We start from the raw sequence: 14,679 nt of genomic DNA, 5'->3' as shown, positions 1-14,679 counted from the left end.
CTCTAAGATTTTAGCATTCTATACAACATCAGTTACTTATTAGTGGTTTGGGAAGGCCAATTTAAAATTTTCTCATCTTACTGTATTGAAATTCACAGCCCTAATGTTTTCCACGTTGACTATATGAATGATGAAGAAAAGTCAATCATGTATTTCATTTCCAACTGGACAGAAAACAATATTTTAAAAAGGCCTACTGACTTTTGATTTCTTCTAAGGCAAATGGATAGGTATTTTTTATTCCCTGATTAGGAGAAAAATGGTGGAAGAGGGCAGGGTTAAGAATTAAGATTTCAAGAGCATGAGAGGTAGATGGCCAACCATAGTTCCTAAGGTTCGGTGCCTGTAACTGTTGCCACCGCTTAAGCGTGCCAAAACAGTGGTACGGCTGCTGCGCTCGTGTTTGCTACCACTAGAAACATTCTTGCCAGTAGTGGCGGCAGCGGGACTCAATTACCCCCTTTTTTCACTCTCTCCAGAAGCTCCAGATGGCGTCTTCCGTGGGCAACGTGGCCAACAGCACAGAACCAACGAAACGTATGCTTTCCTTCCAAGGGTTAGCTGAGCTGGCACATCGAGAATATCAGGCAGGAGATTCTGAGACAGCTGAGAGACACTGCATGCAGCTCTGGAGACAAGAGCCAGGCAATACTGATGTACTTTTATTACTTTCATCTATACACTTCCAGCGTCGAAGGCTGGACAGATCTGCGCACTTTAGTACTCTGGCAATTAAACAGAACCCTCTTCTGGCAGAAGCCTATTCGAATTTGGGGAATGTGTACAAGGAAAGAGGACAGTTGCAGGAAGCAATTGAGCATTACCGGCATGCGTTGCGTCTCAAACCAGATTTCATCGATGGTTATATTAACCTGGCAGCCGCTTTGGTAGCAGCAGGCGACATGGAAGGGGCAGTACAAGCTTATGTCTCTGCTCTTCAGTACAATCCTTCTTTGTACTGTGTTCGCAGTGACCTGGGGAACCTGCTCAAAGCCCTGGGTGGCTTAGAAGAAGCCAAGGCATGTTATTTGAAAGCAATTGAGATGCAACCGAACTTTGCAGTAGCTTGGAGTAATCTTGGCTGTGTTTTCAATGCACAAGGGGAGATTTGGCTTGCAATTCATCACTTTGAAAAGGCTGTCACCCTTGACCCCAATTTTCTGGATGCTTATATCAATTTAGGAAATGTCTTCAATGAGGCACGGATTTTTGACAGAGCTGTGGCAGCTTACCTTCGTGCCCTAAGCTTGAGTCCAAATCATGCAGTGGTACATGGCAACCTGGCTTGTGTATACTATGAGCAAGGCCTGATGGATCTGGCAATAGACACCTACAGGCGAGCTATTGAATTGCAACCACATTTCCCTGATGCTTACTGCAACCTAGCCAACGCTCTCAAAGAGAAGGGCAGTGTTGCTGAAGCAGAAGATTGTTATCATACAGCTCTCCGGCTGTGTCCCACCCATGCAGACTCTCTGAATAACCTAGCCAATATCAAAGGAGAACAGGGAAACAGTGAAGAGGCAGTTCGCTTGTATCGTAAAGCATTAGAGCTCTGCCCAGACTTTGCTGATGCCCATTCAAATTTAGCCAGTGTATTGAAGCAGCAGGGAAAACTGCACGAAGCTCTGATGCATTATAAGGAGGCTATTCGAATCAGTCCTACCTTTGCTGATGCGTACTGTAATATGGGAAACACTCTATGGGAGATGCAGGATGTTCAGGGAGCCTTGCAGTGTTATACTCGTGCCATTCAGATCAACCCTGCATTTGCGGATGCCCACAGCAATCTGGCTTCCATTCACCAGGATTCAGGGAATATTTCAGAAGCAATTGCTTCTTATCGCACTGTTCTGAAGCTTCAACCTGCTTTTCCTGATGCTTATTGTAATTTGGCTCATTGCCTGCAGGTTGTCTGTGATTGGACAGACTATGATGAGCGAATGAAGAAGTTGGTCAGCATTGTGGCTGACCAGTTGGAGAAGAATAGGTTGCCTTCTGTGCAGCCTCATCATAGTATGCTCTATCCTCTTCCTCATGGCTTCAGGAAGGCTATTGCTGAGAGGCATGGGAACCTCTGCTTGGCTAATATAAGTGTCCTTCATAAACCACCGTATGAACATCCAAAAGACTTGAAGCTCAGTGATGGTCGACTGCGTGTAGGATACGTGAGTTCTGACTTTGGGAATCATCCTACTTCTCACCTTATGCAGTCTATTCCAGGCATGCACAATCCTGATAAATTTGAGATATTCTGTTATGCCCTGAGCCCACATGATGGCACAAACTTCCGAGCGAAGGTGATGGCAGAAGCCAATCATTTCACTGATCTTTCTCAGATTCCATGCAATGGGAAAGCAGCTGATCGCATCCATCAAGATGGTATACACATCCTTGTAAATATGAATGGTTATACCAGGGGTGCTCGAAATGAACTCTTTGCTCTCAGGCCAGCTCCTATTCAGGCAATGTGGCTGGGGTACCCTGGGACTAGTGGCGCCCTTTTCATGGATTATATCATCACTGATCAGGAAACGTCACCTGCTGAAGTTGCTGAGCAGTATTCTGAGAAACTGGCTTATATGCCCCATACGTTCTTTATTGGTGATCATGCTAATATGTTCCCTCACCTGAAGAAAAAAGCCGTCATCGATTTTAAGTCCAATGGGCACCTTTATGACAATCGGATTGTGCTGAATGGCATCGACCTCCAAGCATTTCTTGATAGTCTATCAGATGTGCAAATAGTCAAGATGAAATGTCCTGATGGAGAAGACAACGCAGACAGCAGTAATACAGCTCTTAATATGCCTGTCATTCCTATGAATACTGTTGCAGAAGCAGTTATTGAAATGATTAACAGAGGACAAATTCAGATTACAATTAATGGATTCAGTATTAGCAGTGGACTGGCAACTACCCTGATCAACAATAAGGCTGCCACTGGAGAGGAGGTTCCCCGTACCATTATTGTAACCACATGTTCTCAGTACGGGTTACCGGAAGATGCCATTGTCTACTGTAACTTTAATCAGTTATACAAAATTGACCCATCTACTTTGCAGATGTGGGCAAATATTCTGAAGCGTGTTCCCAATAGTGTACTGTGGCTGTTGTGTTTTCCAGCAGCAGGAGAAGCTAATATTCAACAGTACACACAAAATATGGCCTTCCCCCGAACCGTATCATTTTTTCCCCTGTTGCTCCTAAAGAGGAACATGTTCGGAGAGGCCAGCTGGCTGATGTCTGCTTGGACACTCCACTCTGTAATGGCCACACCACAGGGATGGATGTCCTTTGGGCAGGGACCCCCATGGTGACTATGCCAGGAGAGACTCTTGCTTCCCGAGTTGCAGGTTCCCAGCTCACTTGTTTAGGCTGTCTTGAGCTGATTGCTAAAAATAGGCAAGAATATGAAGAGATAGCTGTGAAACTGGGAACTGATCTTGAATACCTGAAGAAAATTCGTGGCAAAGTCTGGAAGCAGAGAACATCTAGCCCTCTGTTCAACACCAAACAATACACAATGGAACTAGAGCGGCTCTATCTACAGATGTGGGGGCATTATGCAGCTGGCAACAAACCTGATCACATGATTAAGCCTGTTGAAGTCACTGAGTCGGCCTAAATAATGGCTGTGTGCCCAGGAGAATTACCCCTGTAGCTGAGCCTCAACCTTCTGGGGGAAAGGGAACTACTTTTTCAATATCATGGTGCAGATGGGTGACAGACGATAAGAAATAGCACAGCCAGACTTGCTTCCTGCATGATCACGATAGGGAGAGACCCAAGAGATGCGAAACTGCTGTTCCACAAGGAGTCTCCATCGAATTTTGCAGCAGCCAGGTGTCTGGAAGGTCTGGAAGGTAAGTCTGGAAGGTAAGTCTGGAAGGTCTGATCTCCCTTGGTCTTCCAGGGGATGGATGGTTAGTGTGGAAGGGAGATAGAGGTTGCCCAGCCATTTTGTGATTATCATGGATTGATTGAGTCTTCTGAATTAATTTTTTTCTTTATATTTTGGGTATTGGAGCTTTTAAAAATGTTTGGTTTCAGGTATTTTTATTCATGTGAAGTGTATATGATTCTCTTGAGATAAGGTTTTAAGCTAAAATATTCCTTGTTTTAGTTTCTGAACTCTACAGATAAATGGGGACTTTGCTGGTGTAGTCTTTTTATAGGTTTTATAAACCACTTGAGCCTCTATCAGTCACTTTAGTGTCTGACATAACGTTTGGGACTCTCAGTGCTTTGTTGGTTTGTAGATGATGGTCTCAATTCTTTTTCTGGTCCGTTTCCTTCTTCCCTTCCCCCCACTTTAAAAATTCTCCTGTAACTTGGCTAACAAAATACCAAGTGTGATTCAAAACCTCCCAGAGTGTTTCTCTTCAACACATCATCTGGTGCCAAATGAAGATTCTTAGGAGTGCTTATTAATTATGAAGGGCACAGTTGTGGTACTGTCACTGATGATAATAATAATGGATTTTTGGCCTAGAGTTTTGACCTATTTCACCAGTGTTTTACCATTGACTGCCCGTCTATGCTGCTTCCAAAAGTGATAGTGTGTGATAAGATTTTTACTTTCACTTCTAAAGTTTGTTTTTTTTAGGTGAGTCCTGTTCTTCCTTTTTCTTTCAGCAGAAATGAAATCCCAGGTAAGTATAAGTATTCAAATATTTGATCAGTAAGTCACAGTTATCTCCAGTACATTAAATAACTTTCATCAAAAAACATGTTATAGGTAAAAAGCTCTGAAGGACCAGCTATGTATTCATATACATATGTTTCAGGCCTTCTAGGGTATTATATATAATAACTTGTCTTCTGGTCGTGGTCTTGAAGTCTTTATGGATTCAGCCTCAGTAGTAGTGAACTGCACTGCTACTTGGTTTGGAGTACAAATTAGACTTTAGCCCTCCTGGAGGTTGAGTTTTGGGTATTGAAAACCATAGGAATGAAATTATTGTATTTCAACAAAGGATCGAGGGCTTGAGGCTTAAACAAGCCAACATATGTGTGGGAAGCAGTCAGCCTTGAGAGCAGGCTACGGACATGCCAGGCATGCCGCCGCTGCTCGAAGGGACTGTCCCTACTTGTTCCCCTCCTTGTTCCATTCCACGGGAGATAAATCACCAGGGCCCAGAAATCAGAAGGAATGTGAAATGAGACAAGCCAATCTGTCTCCACCCTGCACGTGCAGGTTATTTTGGATGATTCTGGGTTTATGGGTTTTCTCCCAGGGAAGTTAACCTTGAGCCGAGACAGTTATTAGATAATGTAAACCACTGTCTGGCAACCTTCCCTTTTCTAGTCTATATAATCTGCAACTGTAGCATAATAAAACTTGCCTTGCAACCATCAGTTGTCTTGGTCCTTCTGACCCCATTCGTCGGTGCTACTTCAGTTCCTTACCCCGTCCCTTCTGACCCTGGGCGGTGAAATCCTCTTTCTGAGGCTGGTCCGCGGCAAGTGGCGCCCGAACAGGGACCTGAAGCGTGAAGCCACTTAAAAGAAAAAGAAAGTGCAGGTAAGAGAACCCTTATGCAAAATATGTGTGGACACGAGTAAAAGTGAAACTAATAGAGGCATAAGGCAACAGTCAGAAGTAAAATAAGATGGGGCAAAAGGGCTCAAAGGAGCGTGAATTATTTGCTCTGGTTTTACTTTTGATGCTTAAAGCTCGGGGTAATAAAGTTTCTACCTCACGGTTGACTGAATTTTTGCAGCATATCCATGATGTATCTCCCTGGTTTCCTGATGGCGGCTCTGTGACATAGAAATCTGGCAGAAAGTTGGAGAAGATTTAAAAAATTATTATGAGTCTTGAGGGCCTACTCATACTGCCGTTGTTACATTTAGTTTGTGGAATCTGATAAAAATATGTTTAGGTTCTTCTCATGATAGTGTTGATTTGAATGTAAAGTCAGAAAAACATAAGCCTCTGACAGAAGAAAAGACTGTATTATCAGCTACTGTGTGGCCACTTCCTAAACCGAAAGAGCTAATCAATTTAAATATTTCAGATGAAGAGGAACATTTTGACTTAACAGATGAGGCTTTTAAACATAAAAGAGAGAAATATCCTGAGGATGATTTTCTAATGGCTATAATAGATAAGTCAGTGCAAAAGCTGCAAATTAGTAAGGACTGTCTTCCTCAAAATTCTCCATCTGTAAAAATGCTCAGTCCCTTGCAACGTGCTGTACAAGCAGCAATAAAACGAGGAGAAGATCCTATTTTCTGTTGTCCTGTCACGGAAAGACCTGATCCTAATAATCCTCAACAGGCTATTAGGGAGCATCAGGCTCTTCCCTTTAAAGTTTTGAAAGATTTAAAATCGGCTTGTGCTCAATGTGGGCCCACTGCTCCTTTTACTACTGCTATGGTTGACACTATTACAGGAGAAGCTCTTCCCCCTGCTGATTGGCAGTCTATTGCACGAGCTTGTTTAAATGGTGGAGATTATTTAATATGGAAGTTTGATTTTTATGAACGGGCTGCTGAACAAGCAGAAAAGAATGCTACCCATGATATTCCAGTTGATTATCATCTGCTGATTGGGGAAGGACCATATATTTCTTTACAAGATCGATTAACTTATCCCTTTGTTGCTTATCCTCAAATAAATCATTTGGCATTACAAGCCTGGAGGAAATTATCTTCTACACACAAAACTGAGGATCTTTCAAAAGTTACGCAGGGGGCCTCCCTGGTGGCGCAGTGGTTGAGAGTCCGCCTGCCGATGCAGGGGATACGGGTTCGTGCCCCGGTCTGGGAGGATCCCATATGCCGCGGAGCGGCTGGGCCCGTGAGCCATGGCCGCTGGGCCTGCGCATCCGGAGCCTGTGCTCCGCAACGGGGGAGGCCACAACAGTGAGAGGCCCGCATACCGCAAAAAGAAAAAAAAAAAAATTTAGGCAGGGACCTGATGAACCATATGCTGATTTTGTAGATAGATTGTTACAGCCGGTGGGGAGACTCATTGTGGATGGACTCACTGGTACAATTGTAGTTAAGCAACTTGCTTTTGAAAACGCTAATAATGCATGTCAGGCTGCGATTCGACCTTGGAGAAAACGGGGAACATTGGAGGATTATATTCGCCTTTGTGCAGACATTGGGCCTGCTTATATACAGGGTGCTGCTATGGCTGCAGCGTTAACTAAAGTGGGGTTTAAAAACAATCCAAAGAGAACAAAGACTAGTTTTAAATGCGGAAAGGCAGGTCATTTTGCTGGAGAATGTGGATCTTTTCATTGTAACCCTGCTCCTTCCTTCCCTACTCAAAAACCTCCAGATGGTCCGAAAATCCCTGGTTTATGCCCTAAATGCAGTAGGGGAAAACGTTGGGCACGAGATTGTCGCTCAGTGGCCCACAAGGATGGAACACCACTGTCGGGAAACTCCTCCCGGGGCCTTCCCCGGCCCCAACAGATAATAGGGGCAATGTCTGTGTATCCTCCTCAAACTATCAATCAGACATTAACCAAAAACAAAAACATACAATATCTTTGCTCTCCAGAGAAACAGCAGGAAGCGCAGGACTGGACCACAGTACCTCTGCCCGATATGTATTAACTCCGGAAATGGGTCCTCAGGCCTTCTCTACGGGCATCTATGGACCTTTACCCAAGGGTTTGATGGGACTATTATTGGGAAGAAGTAGTGTCACCATGAAGGCTTTAACTATTATGCCAGGAGTCATAGATTGTGACTACGAAGGAGAAATAAAAATCATGGCACAAACTATTAAAAATATAATAATGATTTCTCCTGGGGATAAAATTGCACAATTGCTACTTTTGCCCTTTGTACCTCATGGACAAATTTTACAACATCAAAAGAGAGACACAAAGGCTTTTGGATCATCTAATGCTGCCTACTGGATTCAGAAGATAGGGAAAGAACGTCCAGAAAGGAAATGAACCATTAATGGAAAGGTTTTTTCACGTTTGTTAGACACTGGAGCTGATGTCTCTGTTATGACACAGATTCACTGGCATAAACATTGGCCCGTTAGTCCTACTATTACAGAACTTCAAGGAATAGGACAGAGTTCTTCTCCTATGCAAAGTAGTCAGTTATTATTATGGCAAGATAGTGAGGGCCATTCAGGATACTTCCAGCCTTATGTTTTGCCTAGGCTGCCCTTAAACCTCTGGGGCCGAGATATATTAAAAGAAATGGGAGTATTACTTTATAGTCCAAATTCTCAAGTCTCTAATATGATGTTGGATCAAGGATTTCTTCCCACAAAAGGGCTGGGAACAAATCAACAAGGAACTGTCTATCCTATTGATGTGAAAGTAAAAAATGATAGACAAGGTTTGGGTTTTTCTTAGGGGCCTTGGATTCTCCTCCACTCACTGCTGATCCAATTACTTGGCTGAGTGATGACCCTGTATGGGTGGACCAATGGCCCCTCACAAAGGAGAAATTAGAAGCTGCAGAACAATTAGTACTGGAACAATTAGGGCATTTAGAAATTTCCAATAGTCCTTGGAATACTCCTCTTTTTATTACCAAGAAAAAATCTGGAAAATATAGGTTATTACAGGATCTAAGAGCTGTTACTAAAACTATGCTAATAATGGGAGCTCTTCAAGCAGGCCTACCCTCTCCAACAGCCATACCACACAATTATCATCTTTTAGTTATAGATTTAAAAGATTGTTTTTTTCACTATTCCTTTGTTTCCTGAAGATAGAAAACATTTTGCTTTTAGCTTGCCTTCCTTAAACTTTAAGGAACCCATGAGGAGATTTCAATGGAAAGTATTGCCTCAGGGCATGGCAAATAGTCCTACATTATGCCAAAACTATGTGGCTCAGGCCTTAACTCCTGTGAGAAAAAGGTTTCCAACGTTATATCTCATACATTATATGGATGATATACTTTTAGCCACTGATAATATTTCTTTATTAGAGACTGCTTTTCAATTTTTACAACAATCCTTACAATCATTTGGCTTGGTCATTGCCTCAGAAAAAATTCAAAGACAATCTCCATTTTTCTATTTGGGAAAATATATTGATAACACTACCATTAGGCCTCAAAAACTGCAAATTCGAGTTGATAATTTAAAAACATTAAAGGATTTTCAAAAATTACTTGGAGATATTAATTGGCCAAGGCCTTCCTTAAAACTTACTACTGCTCAATTAGAGCCTTTGTTTGATATTCTTAAAGGTGACTCAGATCCTTCTACTTCACGCTCTATGACTCCAGAAGCACTTCAAGCTTTACAAATAGTTAATAGAGCTATCAGCTCTGCACAATTAACTCGAATACATACTCACCTGCCTATTTCCGTAATTGCTTGTCCAACACCTCATGTGCCTACTGCCATCTTATGGCAAACTGTTGGAATTATTGAATGGATTCATATGAAAACTACATCCTCTAAGGTTATTAACCCTTATTTTGAACTTAGTAGTAAGCTAATAATGCAAGGTAGAACTAGATGCTTACAACTTCTGGGTATAGAAACTTCTCAAATTATTATCCCTTATTCAGTTAGTCAACAAAATTGGCTTTTTCAACATAGTAATGAATGGGGTCTTGCTCTTGCAGGATTTTCAGGTACCTTGGAATGCCATTACCCTGCTGATAAATTGATCCAATTCGACAAAGTTAACTGTTATATCTTTCCTTCTATAATTAGGCAACAGCCTATTCCTCACGTACCTTTGGTTTTTACAGACGGTTCTTCTTCAGGAGTGGCTACTGTAATCATTGACGACGGAACCAAACTCATTAAACAAACTTCCTTGACTTCAGCTCAACGTGTTGAACTGTATGCTGTCATTATGGCTTTTAAACATTTGCCTTCTATATCTTTTAATTTGTTTTCTGATAGTAAATATCTTATCAGCTTATTATTTCTTCTGGAGACTGCGACCAGAGGACATACTAATGACCCTGAATTATCATCCTCTTTTCGTTTGCTTCAACAGCTTATTCGTTCCCACGATGGTCGTGTGCAGCTCTGCATATCCGTGCTCATTCTAACTTGCCTGGTCCATTGTCTAAACTTAATGCGACTGCAGATGTTTTAACTCGATCTAAACGTGATCTTTATCCTGTGCGTTTTCCTCCCAAAAATAAAGTTAAAGTTCCTCTTCCTCCTCAATCTCTTTTCCCTAAAGCAGGACATATCCCAATTTACCGTCCTCCTCCTTTCCGTTCGTCATGCTGTCAAGAATGGCTAAGGCATTGCATTCATTATCTTCATACTGTTGATACTCATGGTCCATGTCCTGGACACCCTCATATTATGGTAAGTTATGATCAAACTGCTTCACAAGCAGCACAGCAATCGCATGCTTTACACCATCAGTCGGCGGCTACATTACGCAAACAATTTTCCCTTACTCGTGAAGCCGCCCGACAAATTGTTAAGCAATGCCCACAGTGCTTACCTCACCTTCCTGTTCCACATTATGGTGTTAATCCTCGTGGATTATTACCTAGTCATTTATGGCAAATGGATGTTACTCATATCCCGTCTTTTGGGAAATTACAATTTGTTCATGTCACTATTGATACTTATTCTGGTTTCCTCTGTGCTACAGCACGGACCCGAGAAGCTACTAAACATGTTATCACTCATTTATTACACTGTTTTGCTTTCATGAACCTTCATTTTACAGGAACCAACATTACTCTTACAGGCCCGGCTACCAGCCGACGAGAGGATCTTAAGGATACCATCATTTGGTATAAAAATGGGCAAGCTATTAATATTAGAGGTCGAATCTCATATGCCTCACCACTTCGGGATTCCGCTATTACTATAGCCAAGGTTCCAGGTGAAGATTCAGGAAATTATTTCTGTGTGAAGCATTTACTTGGAGGACAAGGGATACTTATAGTTGGACATAAGGTTACTATTCTTAACAGAAAATCAAAACCTCAATTTCCTCCTTTTATGACCATTAACTTTGCTGGATCCAATTTTGAATGTTGCAATGCATCTTGGAATAATAACCAAATATGGTGTACTACAGATCATACCAAGGGGTCAATTCTTGTCTCTTCTATTCCCATCATAGATAGGTTTATCACATTTCAAAAGAACTGGGATATATGGAAACTAGCTCTAACTTATTCCAATACACCTGTTATAACTTGTGTTGCTCCTCCATATACACTTTTGATTGGTTCTATTAACATTGGTAATTCTTCCAAAGGAGGATATAATATTAGCTGTGTTCATTGTATTTTTGGCAGTTGTATGTTCCCTTCTGCAGGAACACAATCTGTGCTTATACTAAGGCAACCCATATATGTTATGGTGCCTGTACATCTGAGAGAACCTTGGTATGAAGATACTGGAGTACAGGCATGGGTGGAACTCACCAAAGCCTTGCAGAGAAGGAGACGCTTTATTGGGTGGCTAATAGTAAGTTTACTTGCCTTGGCTGCTCTGTCTGCTACCGCAGCTACTGCCCGTCTTGCTCTTTCACAGAGTATTAATCATGCTCACTTTGCTAATCAATTATCTCAAAATACCAGTCTTGCTTAATCTTTACAAAGTCGCATAGATTTACAGATTAATAACAAGTTAGATGAATTTAAAAACGCAACTTTGAGGATTGGAGATCAGATGGCAGCATTAAAATTGAGGATGCGTTTAGCTTGTCATGCAAAGTATACGTGGATTTGTGTTATTCCTTACAAGTACAATGACTGTATTTGGGAATGGGAAAAAGTAAAAATGCATCTGCTGAGTGTTTGGTCAGATAATTATATTAGTCTTGATCTTAAGAAATTAAATGCTGAAATTCAGGATATACAAAATGCACATCTTGATGATATTTCACCAGAAGATGTAATTCAAACTTTACTGGATCATTTAAAGTGGTTAAACCCTTAGTCGTGGATTACTAGAGGGTTGTCAGGATTTATTACCCTGGCCATAATTTGCCTATTATTGATAATAATCTTCTCATGTCTGTTTCGTATCCTCATGCAACAGTATACTACTCTCGGCACTAAGCTTCATGGAATTATTTGGCAGCAAAAAATAAAAAATAAAAAAGGGGGACCTGTGGGAAGCAGTCAGCCTTGAGAGCCGGCTACAGACATGCCAGGCATGCTGCCGCTGCTCGAAGGGACTGTCCCTACTTGTTCCCCTCCTTGTTCCATTCCATGGGAGATAAATCACCAGGGCCCAGAAATCAGAAAGAATGTGAAATGAGACAAGCCAATCTGTCTCCACCCTGCACGTGCAGGTTATTTTGGATGATTCTGGGTTTATGGGTTTTCTCCCAGGGAAGTTAACCTTGAGCCGAGACAGTCATTAGATAATGTAAACCACCGTCTGGCAACCTTCCCTTTTCTGGTCTATATAATCTGCAACTGTAGCATAATAAAACTTGCCTTGCAACCATCAGTTGTCTTGGTCCTTCTGACCCCATTCGTCGGTGCTACTTCAGTTCCTTACCCCGTCCCTTCTGACCCTGGGCGGTGAAATCCTCTTTCTGAGGCTGGTCCGTGGCACATATGAATATGTTTTTGTCTTGCTGTCCTGCACACATGCTGTCTAGTAACAGATATTTTGTCTGCTAGTAGTGTTTTAGATTATGTCTTTCCAAAGCGCTGAGGCAGTGCACCTATTTTGAAGTTGTAGCTGATGCCTGAACGTATCCTAGCTGACAAATTATTGATTAATGAAAACATGAATTTCTGAAAGATTTGTACTGTTAACCAAAATCTGAGCAAGGAGTCTCAAATGTAATTCTTAGCCAGAATTACATGTTAATGAACCATTTAACAGTGTAAATCAAGGAACATCAATGTAGGGATTTCTTTTCATTTATTTCTTACCTGCTTGAAATATCAGTTAAAGGTTGCCAGCTTGGTTGCAGATGAACGGACGTTTGAAGTTCCCCGAACTACTTAATGTGGAATAGGATACTAGACTTCCAACGCCCTCAAGGCTGTGACCTTGCAGCCATTTTACATAGCACATCATCCTCCTATAGGGATGAACCTTTCCCTGGCCCGAAAAGTAGCCACTCCGTTGAAGCTTCGCTTATTGTAACAGGCTTTTGTTTCCAGGTTACATGTCTGTGGAAGACTTAATTCTGAATAGAGATATAGATATTACTGGAAACTAATTGTTTTTGCTATTATACTCTGCTTTATCAAAAAAGTAAAACATTTAAATTGTGCTACAAAAATTCAGATGTTGTCTTGCAATCTTTAAACAATAAATGAATGAATTGCCCTTAAAAAAAAAAGAACTAAGCAGTTAGTTAAGCTGTTGGTCCCACATCAGACAAATTATCCTTATACCTCCTGTCAATATTGTTAACAGAGACTGTTATTTTATTAATCCTTATGATCCCGTGATTCTTTCTTTCATGTTTCGGGGCACAGCAGGTGAGAGAGTGGGTTTGTTAAGCTGGGTGGGTTTATCCTTCTTTTATGCGTTCATTCAATTTTCTGTTCATTTACTTATTGTATACATATGGCAATAGAAGCTGCTAAGGCAATCATTGCTATTCTGCAAAACAACAAGGCACAGAAGCAGATGTCTTATTTCCGAGATTTCTCCCCCCAGGATTATTATGATTAAAGATCCTTTCCCCCCACTCCCTGGAGAGGACAAGGGGCTGCTCGCTGGAGGATTTTTAATGACTTGGGGAAAGGCTCAAATATCCCCCCATTATGGTAATCCACCCCAGGGGCAAACCACACAAGAATATTATGAATTTATTTTATTTTTCTATCCTTGCAAAGGTAATACTCAGCTCATTAGAATATGAAAACTATACTGTCAAATTTCAGAATTACATGGATGAAGAAAATCACCAAAGTGGCATCATATCATGTGTGTTACAGTTGTATTTACTATATTGACTATATTAAATATGTTGTGTTAACAATGTATTGTATAACTATATATTGAAAAGGCAAAATGCTGTAACGTATTTCAGAGAAAATAATTATGTTGGCCAACCCCAAATTGTACATTGTAGACGGGTCCTAGGAAAAGAAGATTTAATTCATAGTGAACAAGAGGTTAGCTTCTGTTTTCAGCCATGTGCTATTTTAAGAATTAAACATCATGAATAATACAGGATATAAGAGGAATAGTCTAAAGATGGAAAAGCACATTTTGATTAGGAAAGATTATTTAAGGCTTAAGTCTTCTTTTTTTAAGGAAAACTGCCTTATTACTATGAGATAAGAAAATTGTTTCCTTCTTTTCTTCCTTGCTTTCTTCTTCTTTTTTTTAACCTTTTTAATTTTGGATATTTGACCTCTAAGCTGAGATGACTGAAAATGCCTCCTCCGGGCATCAACCTTTTTGAAAGACTTTTTCCCCCTCCCTAAGGGCTATTTGCCTCTTGGAGGCTTTGTCTACATTACTCCTCAAGAGGCAAGCATTTGTCCTTGCACTAAATGCTGACATCTCCTGATAAGAGGGAAGCTGCAGAGTAGAAGAATTGAAGGTCAGTATGTTGATATTGGTCTCAAGCGCATTGATGTACATTTGTGTATTGGGGAAGGGGAGTGAAGCTTGAGAGTGGGCCAGTGGGGAGGGGTAAATATTTTGTGATGCTGTCTACCTATGGGCTTATAAAGTTTACAGCTGCATTAGGAGGACAAGCATTACCATTAGCATGAAAAGTAGGGCAGACCTCAGTTGCAAAAGCTTCTAGCCAT

The 14,679-nt window shown here is 41.3% G+C and overlaps 1 protein-coding gene across 1 annotated transcript; it reads left to right on the top strand.

Annotated features, from left to right (window-relative positions):
* Nucleotides 1–437: 437 nt before the first annotated feature.
* LOC309798023 (UDP-N-acetylglucosamine--peptide N-acetylglucosaminyltransferase 110 kDa subunit-like) lies at nt 438–3,628 on the top strand (the record flags this gene model as incomplete). Its single annotated transcript, XM_082646362.1, is given in 2 exon segments — nt 438–3,162; nt 3,165–3,628. Coding segments are annotated over 2 exon segments (3,138 nt in total). The 5' UTR covers nt 438–488.
* Between the last annotated feature and the right edge of the window lie 11,051 nt (nt 3,629–14,679).

This window comes from Mesoplodon mirus (assembly GCF_964341445.2).
Source record: "Mesoplodon mirus genome assembly, contig: HAP1_SCAFFOLD_1416, whole genome shotgun sequence".
Taxonomy (NCBI): domain Eukaryota; kingdom Metazoa; phylum Chordata; class Mammalia; order Artiodactyla; family Ziphiidae; genus Mesoplodon; species Mesoplodon mirus.
This window is presented reverse-complemented; position numbering and strand designations above follow the sequence as displayed.